The following is a 21,490-nucleotide window of genomic DNA, read 5'->3' on the forward strand; positions in this document are numbered from 1 at the left end:
TTTTCTATTTTTCTTAAATTTTTTTAATGTTTGTTTGTTTGTTTGTTTGTTTGTTTATTTATTTTGACAGAGAGAGAGAGACAGAGCATGAACGGGGGAGGGGCAGAGAGAGAGAGAGACACAGAATCCGAAGCAGGCTCCAGGCTCTGAGCTGTCAGCACAGAGCCTGATGCAGGGTTTGAACTCACAGACTGCGAGATCATGACCTGAGACGAAGTCAGACACTCAACCAACTGAGCCACCCAGGCACCCCTATTTTCTATTTTTCAAATAAAATTTACCTTCAAGAAAATTTGGAGAGTTGTGTTATTCATCTACATAAATACAATAAATAATTCAAATTTATTTGAACTCTTTACCTATGCGTACACTTTTTAATACTTAATTGTCCATTTACAGGATTTCTACTCTTACCTTGATGTGATTGGGGGTCATAATTGAACGTGACTAACAATGTGTAGCATGCTCTTGTAGACAAAGTGTGCTGTGTTAAAAGCACAGAAACACAATTTGTAAGAAGTTACGATATATCAATATTTAGTACAGGGGGCAATAATATAGTCAAAAAAAGGTACAGATTAATTTTATTCTAGAAGGGGGAACATAATGTACATTTTACAGTGTAATATAAAAATATTAGTACAGTAATACTATCATTACTAAAAATAGAACTTATTACTTATTCAATAAAATGGCCATTTGCTTCTAATCAGTATCACAATTCACTTGACAGATCTGAGGTTTCCCCAAGCAGGTATTGCTTTGCTGATCTTCCCAGGTTTGTCATTCCCATCTCCCACATAGTTTGATGTATGGAACAACTATTTGCCGAAACAGATGAGCAGTGTGCTTATCTAACACAAAGAAATGCCACAGAATCCAAAAACTGTAACATAATCAGCACTTTAAAAGGGAAAGAATTTTCTAATAAAAATGTTCAATGGGGATGTCTTCAAAGACAAAATATTAATGTCAGCCTCCAAATATCACTTAATATGGTAAGAAAAATTCCTTTCACGAGGTTTCAATTTCTATGTAATTCATAGCCTGATTCTTTCTTACAAATTTTTGAAAAATGTTGCAAATGGAATATGTTGTATGTGGGATTCAAAAAGCTTTTGCCCATCCATTAACAACTTCAAGATTATAAGATTACATTTCAGGTAATTTATGGTAAGATTTTTAAAATGTGGATGCTGATGTGGAATCATATTTGAGTATGTAATACCTAAATATATAATTTATCTTTTAGATTTATATAAATTCTTAGAAATGTCTCACAATTCATTTCAATGCAATAAATTGAGTAACATATTCACTGTAAAATACTGTTTCTAAAGTCTTTATTAGCATGAAATGGTAAGAATTTATATCTTTATTATGCCAAGGAGTGATTTAAATAACTCCCCAAATCAGTTTTCTTGTAACATAGAACACATTATTACCAAACAACTTTGCTTCTTGTTAAAGGGAAAGAAACTATTCCACTAGGCTAAAAATTTTTGTGAAAATAAATATTTAGGAAAGTAAGCCACACCTGTAAATAACTCCAAAAGAAAAACATGAAACAATTAGTGGAGAAGCAGCTATTACTCTGACCATCAACATTGGTATAAACAGTAAACAGTTTAACTTTATACGTTAATTTATTTATCTTGCTGAGAATGATTCTCCTGGTTTTAAGAACAAAGTCCCCATACTTCTTTCTTGATTCTGAGTAATAATAATATGGGAAACTCATATTAGTCTCTTGATTCTATGAAAGTAGATTCCCTTCTTTGTTCCTCAGCATTTCACTAATGTGATTGCATATAAATATTGTGAACATCAAGTAACAAAAGAGTATTTGGAAGGTTTTTTTTCAGCCCTTTGGACCATTTGTGACATCAATAATGACAGGATTCTTTTTAAACCATAATTTTTTCCTCTTAAAACTCTTCTGTATATATTTTTGTGCCATCGTTGCCTCTTCCTTTCAATTTATTTTAATAAGATTTATTTCAAACTATGAAATGTGTGATTATGGGAAATTTAAATACCAAATAAAATCTAAAGGAAAAATTCCCATAATTCTATCAGTTTTTTCCTCCAGGACTTTGATGAAATAATTGCAATTGGAACAAGATGTTCCATATCTTTCTTCCAATGCTAGGCAAACTATTTAAAAGAATTCACTTGGGCTTTTGATAAATTTTGTTAACGTGCTTGTACTGTTTTATGGTTTATTGCATCCACTGTCTTTCCTAGGAAAGCAGTGGAGATATTGCCTCACAGGTACAATCGAATTCAGAAAATCAAATGCTGGCATGATTTCACTCCACTGTAGGGGTTTCCTCTTCACAAACATCATTTTAGTAGATATGTCAATAATAGCTATCACTAATAGAAATCCTTTTCTATTGATATAATCTTCACATCAACCATAATAGTAAGTTACCATTATAATCACTTTATAAAACAAAAGTCTGAAATCAATTGTACAGCTCTCAGGTGGTAAAGTGAGAATTTTAGGGGATTTGAACCCTGCTCTCTCTGCCTCCAAGGGTATTTTTTCCACTCTAACCCAAAACCTTACCGTGAATATCATATTCTGCTTAGCTAGGCTTGTGGCACATCAAACGTTCCCTCACCTTCTTTTTTTGTTTAACTAATATCAATAATGTTGGAAGTGGGGCGCCTGGGTGGCGCAGTCGGTTAAGCGTCCGACTTCAGCCAGGTCACGATCTCGCAGTCCAGTGAGTTCGAGCCCCGCGTCAGGCTCTGGGCTGATGGCTCAGAGCCTGGAGCCTGTTTCCGATTCTGTGTCTCCCTCTCTCTCTGCTCCTCCCCCGTTCATGCTCTGTCTCTCTCTGTCCCAAAAATAAATAAAAACGTTGAAAAAAAAATAAAAAAAATAAAAAAAAAATAATGTTGGAAGTAACATCTTGGTATATAAAACTCTATTTATAGTTTTTATGATTATATCTCCAAAATAGTGTCTTAAAATTTTATTGTGTTAAAGGCAGAAATATTTTTAAGACAATTTGTACGTATTGCTAAAAGCTTGTAAGAAAGAATCAAGCTATGAATTACATAGAAATTGAAACCTCGTGAAAGGAATTTTTCTTACCATATTAAGTGATATTTGTAGGCTGACATTAATATTTTGTCTTTGAAGACATCCCCATTGAACATTTTTATTAGAAAATGAGACTGTTCAAATTATAATTCAATCAGCATAGCATTAGGCCTCCTACTTCACTTGTCCTTTATGAAACTCTTGGCTGGGTTAATAAATGAAAATGGATTCTTTGTTGCTAAATTTTAATTTTAAAGGGATGCTATAACTTTACTGTGTTTTAATCTACTAATTCTTCATTCTGTAGAGTGAACCCTATATAAGGACTGGCTAAGTCCTTGGACTAGAAATGGAAAGATATGGTAGTGGTTTTTAGATCTTAGTCCCTTTTTTCATTCAGTAGTTATCTAGCTCCCACTTGAGGTCAGGCACTGTGCTAGTGTTCAGGATATAAAGGTGAATGATCACCCCTGACCTCAGCCTATGAACTAGCAAGAGAAACAGACACAGATAGACAAATTCTAGTACACCATGACTAACACCACGACCAAAGTAACACAGAGGAGCCACGGAAGTCAGCTTCAGGGAGGTCCTGGAACCTTTTTGGAGATGATGAAGCATAAGCTCCATCTATCTTGAAGAAAAGCAAAAGTTAGTCAGCTTTTCCCTAACATCCCCAGAGTTGATTGCTTCCTCATCTTTGTTCCTTTGTTAAAATATATCATACTTATTTGTTTCCACATCTCACCTTTTTTTCTTAATGTTTATTTTTGAGACAGTGCGAGAGACAGAGTGCAAAGAGCGGAGGGGCAGACAGAGGGAGACACAGAATCTGAAGCGGGCTCCAGGCTCTGTCTGAGCTGTCAGCCCAGAGCCTGACGCGGGGCTCAAACTCACAAACCGTGAGATCATGACCTGAGCCAAAGTCATACACTTAACCGATGGAGCCACTCAGGCACCCCTCCACATCTCACCTTCCTAACCGGCTGAATTTTGGTGTGTTTGGTTTTTGTTTCTATTTGGTTTTGTTTGGGTTTTCTTGTTTGTTTTTTTGTTTTGTTTTGTTTTTGCTGAGCTTCTTGATGGGGAGGGTCTATATCCCTAATTAGCTTAGTACAATGTCCCAAGAGTAGCAGGAATGCAATAAACATTTGTTGAATTATTTTGAAAGTCTAGCCATGTAGCTAGTTCCTCCCCTACCTTCCTAAATATACCTTGACATTTATATAAATATGTGTGATTTTCCTTTTAATTGTAAAAGTAATACTGTTCAGCATTCACCACTCAGAACGACTAGGAGAAAACGATGGAAAAATAACAAGCGATGGCGACAGATTTGGAGCAACAGGAATGCTTATACATTGCTGGAAGCAGTAGAAATTGGTACAACCACTTGGGAAAACTGTTGGCACCATCCATAAAAGCTGGGTCATACTTTATAAGCCAGCAATTCCACTCCTAGGAATGAACTCAACACAAACACATGCATATGGTCACCCAGAGGCACATTTTTACCAAAAGTGGGATTACTTAGAGCAGCTCCCAACTAGAAAATACACAGAGGCTCCTCAACAGTAGAATGGATAAACTTATCGTGGCATGTCACCCACAGCAAGGAAAAAAAACCTACAGTCAACAACAGGAAAGAATTTCTAAAAAATTATTTTGAGGGCAAAGAGGCAGATTTTACTTTTAAGAAGCATTTACCATATGATTAGTTTTACATAAAGCATACAAATAGGCAGAACTATTCTATACTATTAAAAGTCAGGAAGGGTCTGTCAGAAGTGGAGGATTGGTGATTGTAAGGGAATAGGAAGGGGAAGCTTCCAGAGGTGCTGGTAAGGTTCTGTTCCTGGATCTGGGAGCTGGTTACATGTGTATATTCGGTTTGCATCCTTTCTGTAAGTATCTTACACTTAAATCGTTTTTTTTTTTTAAATAATACATCTTATTTGAGAAAAACCTGGAAGACACAGAAATATTTTTAAAAATTTTAATCACCTACACCCCACTACCCAGAAATAATTAACATTTTGGATTATTTCCTACTAGTCTTTTTTTGGTTTTGAAGCCACAGTGTTTGTGCCACCTCCTCCACCTCTGCTCCTCATATATTCTCTCTCTCACACACACACATTTTGCAAAATTGGGTTCACTTCTACTTAGGTTTTATTTTTACTTAAAAGCTAATCCATACAATCAAATACTCGTTGCAAGCATGTTTTTTAAGATGCAGCAATGTATTCCATCAAATGTGCGTGTGTGCGTATACATCTATCCACAGTTCTAGGAATGTATATTATATACTAAGAATATTTTATTAAAAATATTGTATGTATACGCATACACACTATATGTTAATAATAAAACTTTTCAAGTGTATAGTCCTAAGAAAGAAGCCACCGGGTCACGAACATTCTGTAAGTTCTACATTCGTTCTATATTTCCTTCCAGAAAGCTTGCATCCCACTGACGAGGTGTGACGGCTCCTTATATCACAAACCAACCTCGGCTCATTTATTATTGTTTCTATTTGTTTTTAAGAATGATGAGGCTTATAACAGGACTAAGGAATCTGCCGTTTCGCACACGAGGTTACGGCGCTCGCCAGGACACAACTCTCAGCACACCTCTCCTTTCCAGGCGTTCGTGCTCGCGACCTGCGCTTCTGCCCCGCAGTGCGGCCGCGCGCGCCTGGGCCCCAGCATCTCGCGCTGCCCGGTTGCCGTGGGAACGGTAGAAGGAGGCAGCGTCCGCAGACCTAGCTGTAAGCCGTACCGAGGCCCGGCCATGGAGCTGCCGGATCCGGTCCGCCAGCGGCTGGGAAACTTCAGCCGGACCGTGTTCAGCGACTCCAACCGGACCGGGCCGGAGTACAGCGAGGGTCCTGGTGAGTGGCCGAGGCCCGGCGCAGCGGGTATGGCCTGCGGAGGACCTGGCGTGGGTTTAAGGAGCGGCCAGAGTTTGCCCGGACCTAAAATGGCGGCCTCGCCTTCAGCTGGTTTTCCGCAGTGCGGGAAGAGAGCCGGAGGAGGGGCCCACCCCAAGGTTGGGGTTGGGGCTGGGGCTGGGACACTTCCAGTCCTGTATCCCTAACGGTCCTGGCCGGCGAACTGTAAGCCTAGCCGCTGAGGTGGCACCGGCCTTCCTCAGAAACTAAAAATATAAACACTGCCTTCGCAGCACACGTCCGGTCCCGCATCCTCCGCGAAGGCCGGCGGTGTTTTTCCTCTGCGACTTCCGCTCTGGCGTTTGTGGCCAAGCTGGACTGAAAACAGCCCAGGCAGTCTCCCCTTCCCACTCCCCACCTTGGTTAAAATATCTTCTCTTCTCCTTTACTCGCAAAACGACCACGTTCCACCGCAAGTCCGTTTTCTGGCGGAAGAGATGGAAAGATTTTTTTTTTTTTTTAATGAGTCCTGTTAAACCGCTATCCACTCCAGAATGGTAGCTGCCACAGTAGAATCGCTTTCAACAAAGCTCGCCCCCTTCCCTGCCATCTCCACATTCCCCTCACCATGTACAACTCTTTCCCTAAATCGCTAACAAAATACCACGATACAGCATTCAACTTGACGGCAAGTGGTAACTCTGTTTCCTCCAGAACAGTTTCCCTCCTTAAATCATGATGATAGACAACATACTGTCATCCAAATCCATGTGGTTTTTATCACTGAACTCTGCTGGGGAAATAGAAACCTTTTCCTCCTGCTTGGTCTAGGGACTTTTAAAAGAGCACAGAGAAAAGTACGTTCCCATAGTTGCATTGTTTTCACCCTGAATTTAGGCCTCTTTAAGATTTAGGATGTACAGAGAAAAGTATAATGTGAAAAATTTAGGTCAAGTCTCTGATTCTAAAGCGAAGCCTTAACAGGCACTAAAGTCTGGTGATGCAAGGTATCAGAGGTCAGCGGACATTTTCTGTAAAGGGCTGGTAACAAATACTTTAGACTTGCAGGCCATAGGTCTCTGTGGCAGCCATAGATAATGGTAAATGCATAGATGTGGCAGTGTTCCAATAAAACTTTATTTATGGACACTAAAATTTGAATTTCATATGATTTTCAGTGTCACAAAATATTATTCTTTGATTTTTTCCCCCAACCATTTAAAAATGTGAAAAACCATTTTTAGCTCACTTGCTATACAAAAAACAGGCAGCTGGCTGGTAGTTTGCCTACCCCTGATTTATATAATGTTTTAATTTAAATTCCGTTTACAGAACTCAACTGGTACTTTTGCAAAATTTAGTAAATTCATGTCTTGTGCTTTCAAGGTTCATTTGCATATTAACTTGATTTTCAGTTGCATGATTATAAGTTTGAAATGCTGTATAGCTATAGCGTAACGCTTAAGATGCTCATGTACACAATTTCTAACATAAAAACTCCTTAGCAAAATTTGACTAATTTCTGCTCCAAAGGTATTAAAATTTTCAGCTTAATTTATCATTTCCTTCCCACATTTTCTTCCTTGTGGATCCGAAGTAGGTTTGATTATTTGCACTGTAATTACAAGTGTATACCATTACCACGTCCACTGACCTAGAGTTGTACTGTTATGAAAAAAAGAATCCTAGGCTGGTGAGTTGCCTTCAGGTTTAACAAATTTTACGAATTCATTCTGTTATCACTGATAATGTAAGAAATAGGTACAAGCAAAAAAAAAAAAAAAATTAAATAGGTACAAGCAAAAGTAGGTCATAATATCGGAGTAAAAAAAAAGTAGATTAATAATCAGGCAAATTCTTGGAGCTATAGGAAACCTTACTCTGAGAGACCAGGATTATTTCTTATATTTTAAAATTATTGAATGGCAGATATACTCAGCTGTGGAGAGAAAAAAAGTTTTTAAGAAATTTATTTTAGGGCCTTTATAAATTGTTACATTTAGTGCAATTGATTTCAAAATGCATTATCTGTTCCTAAACTGTTAGAATTTAGTCAGATTTAGAATGTATTTGTAGGGCTTAATTTAAAAAATCAAATTCTTAATTTAGGACCTTTCTCTCTTACGTAGAAGCAAAAGGTATTAGGCAATCACCCTTAGATAAATGAAGCTCATGAATCACAAATGTCTACATTGATGTCTTTATGACAGTATGTTTCCATTCTTTCTGCTTGTACATATTTGGTATGCATCATGTGTATGGCAAGATTTTAGGTTCTATGAGTATCTCAAATTAGGGATTTGTGCTTACAATGAGTCTGTGTATTAAGTAAAAGAGAAGGAAAGGGGACTAATGTTATTGAGTGCCTGCTAAGTACCAGGCATGGTGGTAGGGTAAAGTAATTAATACTATCTCTAATTCTTGCAAGCAACCTGTGAGGTACTTTTAATGTTACCACTTTACATATGAAGAAATTGAGACTCAAAGAGGTTAAATAATTTATCCCAAGTGTGGCATTGAGGATTCCAGGGGTGTTTGAGGAGTTATGGGTTTACTTGGACTCCAAAGCTCCTGATCTCTCAGCGCACTAGACTGTCTAGAGCAGGGGGATGTTCTTTGCTAACACTTTCTTACGCACAGGTTAGAAGTAAATACCTAGAGGGGAAGAGATTTCTACCAGGGTGGGGGAATAGGATCAAGAAAGGACTTACGGACAAAGTGGCATTAAATTGGGTATCAGTGACAGGATGGGATTAGAGTATGCTGAAGAGAGGTGTGTGAAAGGTAAGTTTTTATGTATTTTATGTGTTAATTTTATAGGCTTTTTACATAGAACTCTGCAAAGGAGGTTATGATCATTATTGTTACCTGTTCAATAGGATTCAAATTGATATTCCACATTTAATCTACACCATTAGTGTGCAAAAAATCAGCAGACTGTAATGGCAAATTGATGAAGTAATTGAAAAATACGAAACATACCTCTACGAGGGGTGCCTGGGTGGCTCATCAGTTGAGCCTCTCTGACTTCTGCTCAAGTCATGATCTCACGGTTCTTGAGCTCGAGCCACAAGTCAGGCTCTGTGCTGACAGTGAAGAGCCTACCTGGGATTCTCTGTCTGCCCCTCCCTGCCCCCCCCTCAAAATAAACAAACTTAAAAAAAATAAGAAAGAAACATCCCCCCATGAAGCCAGTATATGAATTAAATAGTACTATGATAGATATTTCCTTTTGCTGTCAGTGATTATAAATTGGCTTAAAATTTGGAGTTTTGTTGAACCAACACTGTAGATACTAATTTTAAGAAACTAAAGGACATATAGGGCATTGACCAGAATTAGGAGCTTGGTTTTTTTTTCTGTCTGTTTCTTTTGTAGATAATGAAATGGTTTCCAGTTTGGCATTGCAGATGTCACTTTATTTTAACACTTACTTTTTCCCACTTTGGTGGGTAAGCAGCATTATGATGCTTCAGATGAAGGTAAGTCTGTGCTTTAATACTTCTGCTGAGGTCTCTTCTGCCCATTCCTGGCATTGTTACATTGTCAATAAAATTAAAGTTTTTAAAATTTATTTTCTATCTCAGGTCGGTTTTACTCTATGTAAGATTTTACAAACATGTTTATTTTTGTGTTCTTTTTGTTGTTTTTTAGTATTCAGTCTTGCCTGATTACTACAAATTCATTGTGGTCACTGTTATCATCATAATAACCTTAATTGAAGCTATCAGGTTGTATCTGGGCTACATGGGGAACCTACAGGAAAAGGTAGGCTCTTCTTTCCTTTCTCTCAGTGCTACACATAAAGACAACATGGTTTTCATAATGAGGAAAAGGCAGGGAGCTGTGGTAGAAGGAGCAAAGGCCTGCCTCCAACTTTACTAATTCTGTCCCTGTAGTCTGTTCAATCTCCAGAGCCTGGCTTTCTTTGTATATAAAATGGGGGAAATATTTACTTCAAGGTTTGTTGGGATTAAATGAAATAATTTATATAAAATACCTGAAGATAGTAAGCACTTAAGAATTGACAGTTTTCCCTCTTCTCCACCTGCCTTGAAAATACATGGTCAATTACACGTGTTTGGATCCTGAATAAGAAAATGGGAGAGATTATAAACTCAGGAATCCTAGGCCAGACACGTTTTTCTGAATCATTGTGTTGCCTAAGCATTTACAGTCACCACAGCTTAGGGATAATGCTTAAAGATTTCTGTGGTTTTCTCAGCTCTTCAGAATTAGGCACCTACCGGTCTCATTTGTTATTTCTAACCCAAGCATCCATTCCCCCAGACATGTTGATTCCTGGTCATGCTTTTCTTTGCTTACTTACCTTCTCGCCTCTTCTTCCTTCTACCCAACTTCAACAGCCTACATGCTTGGACTCTTTCTTTCACCTAATCGCTGTTGTCTTATTTCTTACAGTATTTAGTTCATGCCTCTTTGTGATGCATTCAATTATTTATTAATGTATATCATTCTAGCATTGCCACATAAGTTAGTTTTCACTTTTAATCTAGACTGTAAGCCTTTGAGGACACGGACCATTTTGTACTCCTTTTGAATTACAGAGCTCATAATGTAGGTACCCAGTACTGATGATCTATATAAATGAAAGACTGTACTTTACTGATCTGATTTACTCTTATTGTGTGTCGTTGCAGGTTCCTGAATTGGCTGGCTTTTGGCTTTTGAGTCTTCTGTTGCAACTGCCTTTAATTCTATTCTTGCTCTTTAATGAAGGCCTAACGAATCTGCCATTGGAAAAAGCAATACACATCATCTTCACTTTGTTCCTTAGTTTCCAAGTTGTTTCAGCCTTTGTTACCCTGAGGAAAATGGTAAATCAGTTGGCAACTCGTTTCCACCTCCAAGACTTTGACCGGCTCTCTGCATACAGAGGAGGCACGAGAAGAATGAGATCCTGTATAGAAGAGATTTGACCCAGTGCTGTTGAGTGAAAAGCTGAAAGATCCTTTAGCAAGACTGTAAGAGGGACATATCAGAGATCTAGCATGAGAGAAAGGACAAAGCAAGTGTTTTGAACTGTATATTGTCTAGCTCTGAAATTCCAAAGCTGGGGGCAATGATAAGACTGCTTGTACAGTACACGAAAGCAGTAAGTCAACCCTACAGCCTAGATACTGTCCACCTGGTGGACAAATATCTTAATATTTTTGTTGACTTTTTCAGGTGTATAGAAATCTGCGTTGGTAGTCACAGTTTACCAGCTTTACAGTAATATTTCTTGTTAGCACCTAAAACTAGAAACGTGTATATTTCTTTGAAGCTTGTTGGCTCTTCATGTCTTGGCAGTACATCTGAAGCACATGGCAATTCTTGTCAATATCCTGACGTATTAACTATATTTATAAACCAAGACACCAGATTTTGATGTGTCCTGGGTTAAATTCTAACCCTACACTTAGCTTTTATACAGAGGTTAAAAACAGGTTGGTTATCATGGTATTTAGGAAATCATAAAATTGCAACTGTTATAAAACCATGTTAAGTATTTATAGTGGTTGTGTACAAAAATGTCTTTATAATAAATTATGAAATATTTATGTTAAAGTATCTACAACAAATCATTCCTATCTTGTATAGCTATTTTGGGCTATGGGTTTATTATTTTTATTACAGAGTTGCAAGGGAAGGAGATAGATAGATAGATAGATAGATAGATAGATAGATAGATAGATAGATAGATAAAGAGAGCCTTTTATGTAGCAGGCACTGCCCTAGGCACATTTATTCACCCTTGTGATCTCAGCTATTAAATCACTGTTCACTGAAGAATGCATAACCATTAGATTTACATGAGGCTTGATTTGAAAAGCAGGGTCCCTGTTAATACACAGTGAGAGCTGAGATGAGCAAAAGAGATTGCACTCATGATCTTAAATGAGCATGTTTCCTTGCTAATAGAGCAAACCTTTTTAAAGGAGTTGTTAAGAACAAAGCTGCATGGGTGTATCTCAACATTATTTTTAGTGATGATCGAATTGTCTTAAGGGTTATAATATTTTCTTCTTAGCTATAGGGCAATGTGCCTTTTATAAGTAATGCATTTTACTGAGAACAGTTGTAGCTACATTAAAAAGTGTTCTTTCCAATTTTCCTTTTCTGTAATTCAGGCTCATCCTAGTATCTCCCTGTTTTGCCTTATTCATTCTTACATTGCTTAATTTTTGAAAATGTTTTCACTCGTAATTACACCTGCCCAAACTAATCATGCTAGTTTCATTATTTCTGCTTCCTATTAATATATATAAAGTTCAGTCAAAGATTTCTCCCCTGATGCACAGGCTGTTTAACTTCTCCCTTGTACCAGAGAAGTTACTATGTATATTCCAATACTTTGAAATCCAAAATAGAATTGTTTGGTTATTTTTTTAAAACTTACATTTGTTTGCATTTGTTTCCAGATGGGGATAAGTGATTTTTTTTAATTGTTTTAAGTTTATTTTGAGAGAGAGAGAGAGCAAGCTCATGAAGAGAATCCCAAGCAGGCTCCACACTGCCAGTGCAGAGCCCAATGCCGGGCTTGAACTCGTGAACTGTGAGATCATGACCTGAGCTGAAACCAAGAGTCGGACACTTAACCAACTGAGCCACTGAGGCACCCCGGGGATAGGTGTTAAAGAAAATATAAAATAAGAACATTAAGTCTATATAGCAGATAAATTAAGGGGATGATTAAGCAAGACTGTTTTATATAACAGTTTCCAGAGTTTTATCTTAAATATCAGAGCCTCTGATACATTCATACTTTAATTTATATTAAAGGATTAATAGGTAAAATATTAGAGTCATAGTCAAATTTTAAAGGCTATAAAAATTTGGGGAAAATGAATTTGATTAAAATTTTCTACAAAAAAAATTGTTTTGGTTGTACTATCTATATTGCTTAAAATGCAAATATAATAAGGGTGGGAAAAAAGAAAGTAAGAAAATCAATTGAGAACATGACCGAGTCATTTGTTTTCCATCTAGACAACAAAACCATGATTTTGTGTTGGGCTGAACCAGTATTTTCTGTCGGAGTATACCCTGTTCCCTATAAGCATATGAAAATTGAGGTAGAAGACGATGTTTACATGTCAGCACATTTGGAGTTCCTGCAGTCCTTGTTTGTGTTTTATTTGAATAAGTTCGTCCATTCTTAATTCCTGTTACATCTATCTTTCTAGGGGTCCACAACACAGTTCTGAAAATTTCTAGTTAGGATTTTGACCTTCACAAATATTTTGTCTTTCACATATTTTTTTATTCCAGAGGCTTTGGCTTATCACGGACAAAGTGGACGCAAATTTCTGTAAATCAGAATGTATTTTGAAAATTGGATTTTAATCAATGGATGCTTGAATGTCTAGTATGTACAAGGGAATAGTGGAGGTTCACAGACAACTAAGACTGCTCCCAGTTCTCAGGTGTATGATGTGGGAGGTACAATATTTGCAGGACACCCTTAAGACAAAGTAGGGAAGTCCAACTTCATCAGGGTGAGATGCACTGAACAATTTCTACCTGATAGGTACCTGATAGGATAACAGTCTTTCACTTCCAGCACGTCTCCCCAGTTTGTTCCTGGCATCTAGTGTCCAGGATTATTAGCATGTTGACCCTTCATCAGCATTACTGAGCACCCACTATTCATCTCACTGTCAGAGCACAGGCAGGGGACATGGTGAGGGGTGTGAGGAGTGTGGTTAAACACACACATGCTCGCCTGTGCACTATTAACAAGTACACTGTCTGGTGGGAAAAGCAGACAAGCAAATCAATGATCGTACAATATAATGGGCACTGTGGGATTACAGAGAAGGGGGTTACAGAAGATGAAGAATCTGTAAAGTCTTTCCAAACAAAATAACACTTGAGATTTGAAGAATGTGTATTAACTGTTCATTTCAGTATTAAGAAACCGAAATAATAGTGACTCTGAGTACTGTTTCAGGTATTATATATACTTTGGTAAAGCTGGTGGGGAGGGTACATGAGAAGAAAGGACACAGAACAAGGTAGAGAAGCTTGGGAGTAGCTAGTAAACTAAGCTAAAGATTTTAATGTTCTCAATCCCTGAGTGATTTATCAACAGGGGAATATCACAAACAGATTTAGGCTTCAGAAAAATCTCTCTGAAGACAGTGTGGAAATAGATTGAAAGGTTGGACCAGATGTTGATTTGATGAAGTAACTTTGGAGAGAACAAAGTTTAAAAAAAAATCATTTTATATTTTAAAATAGGTATTGAAAATTTTTTCCTAATTTTTTTGGGATTACGCACAATGTTAATAACACACTCACTGTGTTATTGCCCCTTTGCCAGTCGTTAGATTGTGATTAACTTAAATAGAACTCTATTTGAAATAGTCTTTTATACATTTTACTTGGCATAACCTAAATGGTTCATAATTTGCATCAGTTAAAATTATGGCTTTTAAAAATTTGAAAATAAATTTAATCAAGATTTTGAGAGTAAAGAAAAGTCATCTGTGAATCCACAACCCTAAAATAAGAACTATCAGCAAATGTCATGCTTCCTTGCTGTTTTCCACTTGTAAATGCTTTTTAAAAACATAGTTGTGATCATTGACACTTATAATTTTGCACCCTGGTTTTCTGAAAACATAAATATCCATCTTTCTACCTGGTCAAATAACCATCATCTTAAATGATTGCACAATATTCCCATCAAGGAGATAGATGCTAATTGTTTTTAACTTCTCTCCTATTGGATATTTGCACTGTTCTCTTCTTTTGCTTTTATACAAACATTGAATGAGCATCTCATGTAGACTGTTTTTTTTTCCCATATCTTAGATGATTCCTTTTAATTAATAAGCTAGACCCTCAGAAGTGAAATGGCTGGTTCACAGGACATGAACATTTTTAAGGACCCTTGATGCATAATGCCAAGTTATCCACTTTCTGCCATTTACCACTCACACTTCTAAAGATAATACAATGAAAATTTTGAGAAGGACAGACTTATGGACCTTAGTTAGCCATTCATCTTGGTGTCTCAGTGTGGCTACCACAGGAACACTGAACCTCGTAAGGAGGAAGAAAAACCTAAAAGCTGTGAAAGAAGAAGTGCAAAGAATTGAAAAAAAAAAAAAAAGACTTTTGAATTAAGGGAAAACTGATAAGGGACAGGAAAAGGATTAGGCAAGCTGGTCGCAGTCAGCAACAGACAGGGAGATGCGACACAATAAAAACTGGGTCATTGAGTTGGGACAGCCCTAGGACATAAAAAGCCTGAAATGAAGTAAAGCTCTGGATTACTTTGTTCTTGAATATTGAATTTTTTCAGAAGCATAGAGCATGAAATATTATAGTGATAAGCCAAGATTGGAAACATAGCCAAGAAAAAGAGGTCTTTAAGGGATTGTTTAAAATGTGCTGAAGGAATAATTTGGTTTGGTCTTAAACAGCTCAAAGAGTAAATTGACATAAAGCTTTTGCATAGCAAAATAGGCATGAAGGCAGAAAACAATAAAGCAAGGGGAGCAGGGTACCCTATTCATAAATTTGTTCCAATGTGAAAATTAGATTTTGGTCCTAGAAAATGTTCATCAGAATACTCAAACGTATTTTGAAAGTGCTACCAGCATTAATTTATTATGGGTATATATCTTCATTCTAGTTTTAAAAGATAGCTAGTTTGAAGGTTTTAAGTCAATAAAAAATAAAACAGTTAATTGTAAGAATCATTCTAAAAATCTCCCCCCCCCCACTTCCCCTCCCCCCCCCCCCCCCCCCCCAGTGTTGAAGCATTAAAAACATTCAGGCCCTAGAAAGATGTGTTTAAATACAGGTTTATGGGGCGCCTGGGTGGCGCAGTCGGTTAGGCGTCCGACTTCAGCCAGGTCACGATCTCGCGGTCCGTGAGTTCGAACCCCGCGTCGGGCTCTGGGCTGGTGGCTCGGAGCCTGGAGCCTGTTTCCGATTCTGTGTCTCCCTCTCTCTCTGCCCCTCACCCGTTCATGCTCTGTCTCTCTCCGTCCCAAAAATAAATAAAAACGTTGAAAAAAAAATTTAAAAAAAAATAAATACAGGTTTAACCACAATGTTTAAATTTATCCTGGTGCTTACATAGATTTACATCTTTCTAAAAATGAGACCAGTCAAGAAAGTATAGAACTCTTATAAAACAAGATGAAAAACTGAGGATAAATGGAACATCTATTCTATGAAAAACCAAAGACACTTGGCAATTTATCTTATCAACATACTCAGTCTAAACAAGTTCCACAGCAACACTCTTGGCTGGAAGAAGCTTTTTAACGTAGTGAGGTATATAAAATCACAGTGTGTATATCACAGCTATATATCCTTCATGGCTCCACAGTCCCAAGTGTTTAGCGCTAGGTCACATTAAAAATATAGACTTTTAGGGGCGCCTGGGTGGCTCAGTCGGTTGAGCGTCCGACTTCAGCTCAGGTCACGATCTCACGGTCCGTGAGTTCGAGCCCCACGTCGGGCTCTGGGCTGATGGCTCAGAGCCTGGAGCCTGCTTCTGATTCTGTGTCTCCCTCTCTCTCTCTGCCCCTCCCCTGTTCATGCTCTGTCTCTCTCTGTCTCAAAAATAAATAAACGTTAAAAAAAATTTAAAAAAAATAAAAATATAGACTTTTAAAAACAATCAACCAAGAAAGGCCTTCAAATTCTTTACAACTATAATGGCACTATATTCAGCTGATAGGGAAGTGGTATTATCAATTAATTTTTAAAGGTTTTTAGTTCCTGATCTTGAGTTATTATATTCTAATCAAAAACATGATAGAGACACTCGTCACTAGTATAGCTTAAAAGAGAAAAATGTCTGATACTCAAATTCAAATTCAAAAAGTGATATGCACATTTACTAATTGTTTTTATAAATGCTTGATTCATTAGTGTCTAGAATGCTAGTACTAAAATGATCACTAGAGAGAGTGGAAGTTTAGGACTTTGCTTCAATAGCTTTCCTAAAAAGGAGAGATAGAGTCAAACTTTTTTGCTATTCTAAAATCTGAGAGCTTCCTGTGGTCAATAAACCTTTGCTAAGGAAGGCAGCAGTGCAGTTAACTGTTGACTGTTCAGTAATTTACAAAGCAGAGCAACAAAGGATGCTCATACCTTTTATTTTTAGCATGCTAAGATTTTGTTCTGCAAAGTAAATGTGATTTAGTTAGCTCCAACAATGTAACCATCCACTATGTTTGATATTTCAAGGCAAAAAGACAAATAGGATTGAGTTCTGCCCTTCCAACCAAGGTCGGAAGGAGACAAATTTAAGGTGATTATAATGGCTTATGATAATATTGTCATAGAGCAATGTAGAATATGAATATAAGTGAGGAATCCTGTCTAGGGGGCAAGATGGTCTTTAGGATAGATGGAACAGCATAGGCAAAGTTACAGACATTTGAAAACATAAGGCCTGAACAAAACCAAAAGTAGTTTGATGTGAATAAAATGTAAGGTGTGTAGAGAAGGTCTTGAGATAAGCTGGCAAGATTGCATCAAGATGTTATCAGTCTTTTATATATTATAAGAAAGAGTTTGAACTTTATCCTGTAGACAATGAATACTGGTATATCTATATTGAAACAGAATTAGAAGACATTGTTGCCATATTTGAAAATGATAGAAAACTGAAGGAGAGCTAATTTGATAGATGATACAATCTTCGTTTCAAAAGAATCTCACAACAGGGCTGAAATTCTAGGTACGAATATATTTTACACACACACAAACATCCTCCAACATACACTGCTTAAAAAAACACGTCCATAATTAAGGAGCTTGTTGTGTGCTATTTTTCAAGGGAAGAAATCTGGGTGGTCTGAGGAGAGCACAAGCATGTACTGTATTAATAGGAATATAATGACCAGGTCATACAGAGTAACATCTCACTGTACTCCCGCCTTGCAATAGTGTCTTGACTTTTACAGTACTTTCCCTACCGTTGTGCTTATTGAGAAATCTAAAATCAAACCTAACCATGTTGCTACTCTCCTTAAAATTCCAGGGGCACCTGGGTGGCTCAGTCGGTTAAGTGTCCGACTTCGGCTCAGGTCATGATCTCACAGTTCGTGAGTTCAAGCCCCGCGTCGGGCTCTGTGCTGACACCTCAGAGCCTGGAGCCTGCTTCACATTCTGTGTCTCCCTTTCTCTCTCTGACCCTCCCCTGCTCATGCTCTCTCTCTGTCTCAAAATAAACATTAAAAAAAAAAAATTCCAAAAGACTCTCCATTTCCTGCAGCATAAACCCCGAACTCCCTAGTGTGGCATGCAGAGCATCTTCACACCTGTCTGGTCTCATCTGGCCACCTCTCCAAACCAACAGCTGCAGCTCCTCAGTCACCATTCTGGATTTTTGCCTACGGACATTTTCCCTCCACACCACTCTTTTTGCCTGAAGTAATCTTACCCACATGATGAAAGTCTACTTACCGTTTAATGCCTAGCTCAACTGTCCTATCCTCTATGGAAATTTTCCATTGTCCCCTATCTACTTCTAGGTAACACCTGTACACGTTTTTTGGTTTTTGTTTTTGTTTTTTATCTTATTGCTCATATCTTATGACTGCAACTAAACCAATTTATTATTATATGTATGTTTATACACTCCTGCTACTTAATTGTAAGGTCTTCATGACAAGTGTTTTATTCATCCTGGTATTTCTAATGTTTAACACAGTGTAAGTGTTCAATAAATATTTGGTGAATAAGTGAATGAACGGATTTAGTTGATGGAGTCAGTGTTGCATAGTGGTTAAAAGCATGGGCTTTGGAGGCAGATAAACCTATGCTTAAGTCCTTTCTCCATTTGTCAGCTTGGCCTGATATTTGACTTGCCTAATCTTTAATTTATTCATCTTTAAAATGGGTGCTTGTATAGCCAAAGTATGGAAAGAGCCCAAATGTCCACCAATGGATGAATGGATAAAGAAGATGTGATACACACACACACACACACACACACACACACACACACACACACACACAATGGAGTATTACTTGGCAATGAAAAAGAATGAAATCTTGCCATTTACAACTAGATGGATGGAACTAGAGGGTATTATGCTAAGCGAAATTAGAGAAAGACAAATATCATATGACTTCACTCATATGAGGACTTTAAGATAGAAAACAGATCAACATAAGGGAAGGGAAGCAAAAATAATATAAAAACAGGGAGGGGGACAAAACATAAGAGACTCTTAAATATAGAAAACAAACAGAGGGTTACTGGAGGGGTTGGGGGGGGATGGGCTAAATGAGAAAGGGGCATTAAGGAATCTACTCCTGAAATCATTGTTGCACCATATGATGACTATTTTGGATGGAAATTATAAAAAATAAAATAAGGGGCGCCTGGGTGGCGCAGTCGGTTAAGCGTCCGACTTCAGCCAGGTCACGATCTCGCGGTCCGTGAGTTCGAGCCCCGCGTCAGGCTCTGGGCTGATGGCTCAGAGCCTGGAGCCTGTTTCCGATTCTGTGTCTCCCTCTCTCTCTGCCCCGCCCCCATTCATGCTCTGTCTCTCTCTGTCCCAAAAATAAACGTTGAAAAAAATAAATAAATAAAATAAAATAAAATAAATTTAAAAAATAAACAAATAAAATGGGTGCTTGTAGGAGCACCTGGGTGGCTCAGTCAGTTAAGTGCCCAACTCTTGATTTCAGCTCAGGTCATGATCTCACCGTTCATGAGATTGAGCCCCACATTGGGCTCTGCACTGACAGTGTGGAGCCTGCTTGGGATTCTCCTCCTCTTTCTCTCTCTCTCTGCCCCCACTCCCCTGCTTGCCCTCTCTCTCTCTCAAAATAAATAAACATTAAAATAAATAAATAAATAAAATGGGTGCTTGTAGGACTTTTGCAAGAATCAAATGAGATAAACATAAATATTCATAAATGGTAAATGTTCTTATTATAATTTAACATTCTTAATTTCCTGGACAATTTAATTTCTTCTAAGTCATTCCAACTCACTTTGTTGCTTTTTAGGACCAGAAGCTTTACCCCCAGGTTTGATTAGGCAGAGATTTTGATTATCTTTATCTAAACTGGTAAGAGACTTGCTGATATTGTTTAATAGGAACTATATCTGGTCTGAGCACCCTAAATACCAGGGCACAGGCATAAATCTTGCCTTTCCTGTGGAGCCAGATCCATTTAGGAGATCAAATTATAATTGCAAAGGCTGCTTAGAAAGCAAAGCTTCAAAAGAAAGGAAATTAGATATTGTTACAAGCATGCTTCTAACAAGTGAATATGTATCTATTAGGGACATTCCACTAGAATAAGTCACATTCAAGTGTTTGTTTGTTTGTTTGTTTGTTTTCCTCCCTTTCTCCTGAGGCAGTGATGATCTCAGAATTGTAAAAGATCTTTAGAAGTCATTGTTGATGTAGGGAGGTGAGATAAATACATTGTCTCAGGAGGCCAGCTAATTACTTTGATGTTGTCTACGTGGGTTTAGCAGTTTTATCCTTGGCTTTCTATCCAGAAATTAAATTTTAACTAAGAGACTCAAAAGGAGTGACCATGTGACCATAGAAACTAAACTCATAAAAGAATGATGTATAAACCAGGGTTTATCAATTTATAATGCAAACTACAACTGCCAGTATATTGTCTTCCTATAAGAAATCTATTTAAAAAAAATTTTTTTTTCAATGTTTATTTATTTTTGGGACAGAGAGAGACAGAGCATGAACTGGGGAGGGGCAGAGAGAGAGGGAGACACAGAATCGGAAACAGGCTCCAGGCTCTGAGCCATCAGCCCAGAGCCCGACGCGGGGCTCGAACCCACGGACCGCGAGATCGTGACCTGGCTGAAGTCGGACGCTCAACCGACTGCGCCACCCAGGCGCCCCTAAGAAATCTATTTAAAAAGCCAAATTATAATCAAAGTTATTTATTAATCACGAAATGGAAGAAATGGATGTTCATATCATCTAGCTATGCTAACTTGAGGTGCTCACCTCTATTCTAGAGATGTGTCTGCCTAGGAATTGGCTACCTGAATCCATGCTGATCAGGGCTCCCCCTCCCTAGCACTGGGAGATGCCATGAACAAAGTTAGGGAGGCCAGAAATTTCACAATATGTGTAGAGAATTACAAGCAGGGTGTGCAATGCTCAATGTAAAGAAAGAGAAAGGGCGCAGGGGGTGTCTGGGTGGCTCAGTCGGTTAAGCATCTGACTTTGGCTCAGGTCATGATCTCACAGCTCATGAGTTCAAGCCCCACGTCAGGCTCTGTGCTGAGAGCTCAGAGCCTGGAGCCTGCTTCAGATTCTGTGTCTCCCTCTCTCTCTGCCCTCTCCCACTCACATTCTGTCTCTTAAAAAAAAAAAAAAACATTAAAAAAAAATTTTTTTTAAAAAGAGAGAGAGAAAGGGCAAGAGACATGAGGCTGAAGAGGTAAACGAGACCAGATCATGGGATATAGAGACTGGTAAAAGGAGTGGCCAGGGCCACAAAGATTTATCAAGCAGCACAAAGATTTATTAAGAGCTGAGCTGGGCTATGTGCAGCTGTTT

At 38.0% G+C, this 21,490-nt stretch overlaps 1 protein-coding gene and 1 long non-coding RNA gene across 3 annotated transcripts; both read left to right on the forward strand.

Annotated features, from left to right (window-relative positions):
- Window positions 1-5,579: 5,579 nt before the first annotated feature.
- TMEM17 (transmembrane protein 17) lies at window positions 5,580-15,700 on the forward strand. Of its 2 annotated transcripts, XR_015249185.1 has the most exons (5): window positions 5,580-5,951; window positions 9,330-9,433; window positions 9,606-9,719; window positions 10,613-11,067; window positions 12,411-15,700. XR_015249185.1 is itself a non-coding variant. In XM_025931900.2 (4 exons), the coding sequence occupies exons 1-4, from the start codon at window positions 5,852-5,854 to the stop codon at window positions 10,889-10,891; spliced, it is 597 nt and encodes a 198-aa protein (XP_025787685.1). In that variant the 5' UTR covers window positions 5,580-5,851; the 3' UTR covers window positions 10,892-11,522. The 2 variants fall into 2 exon arrangements, 1 of the variants encoding a protein (XP_025787685.1); XM_025931900.2 differs by lacking the exon at window positions 12,411-15,700 and having other exon boundaries at window positions 10,613-11,522.
- Window positions 15,701-15,707: 7 nt separating this feature from the next.
- Window positions 15,708-16,350, forward strand: LOC147582488 (uncharacterized). The gene is made up of 2 exons (XR_015249186.1): window positions 15,708-15,771; window positions 16,013-16,350. It is a non-coding gene; the product is annotated as an uncharacterized LOC147582488 (long non-coding RNA).
- Window positions 16,351-21,490: the final 5,140 nt, after the last annotated feature.

Source organism: Puma concolor, chromosome A3 (assembly GCF_028749965.1).
Source record: "Puma concolor isolate L17-30 chromosome A3, mPumCon1.1.hap2, whole genome shotgun sequence".
NCBI classification, from domain to species: Eukaryota; Metazoa; Chordata; class Mammalia; order Carnivora; family Felidae; genus Puma; species Puma concolor.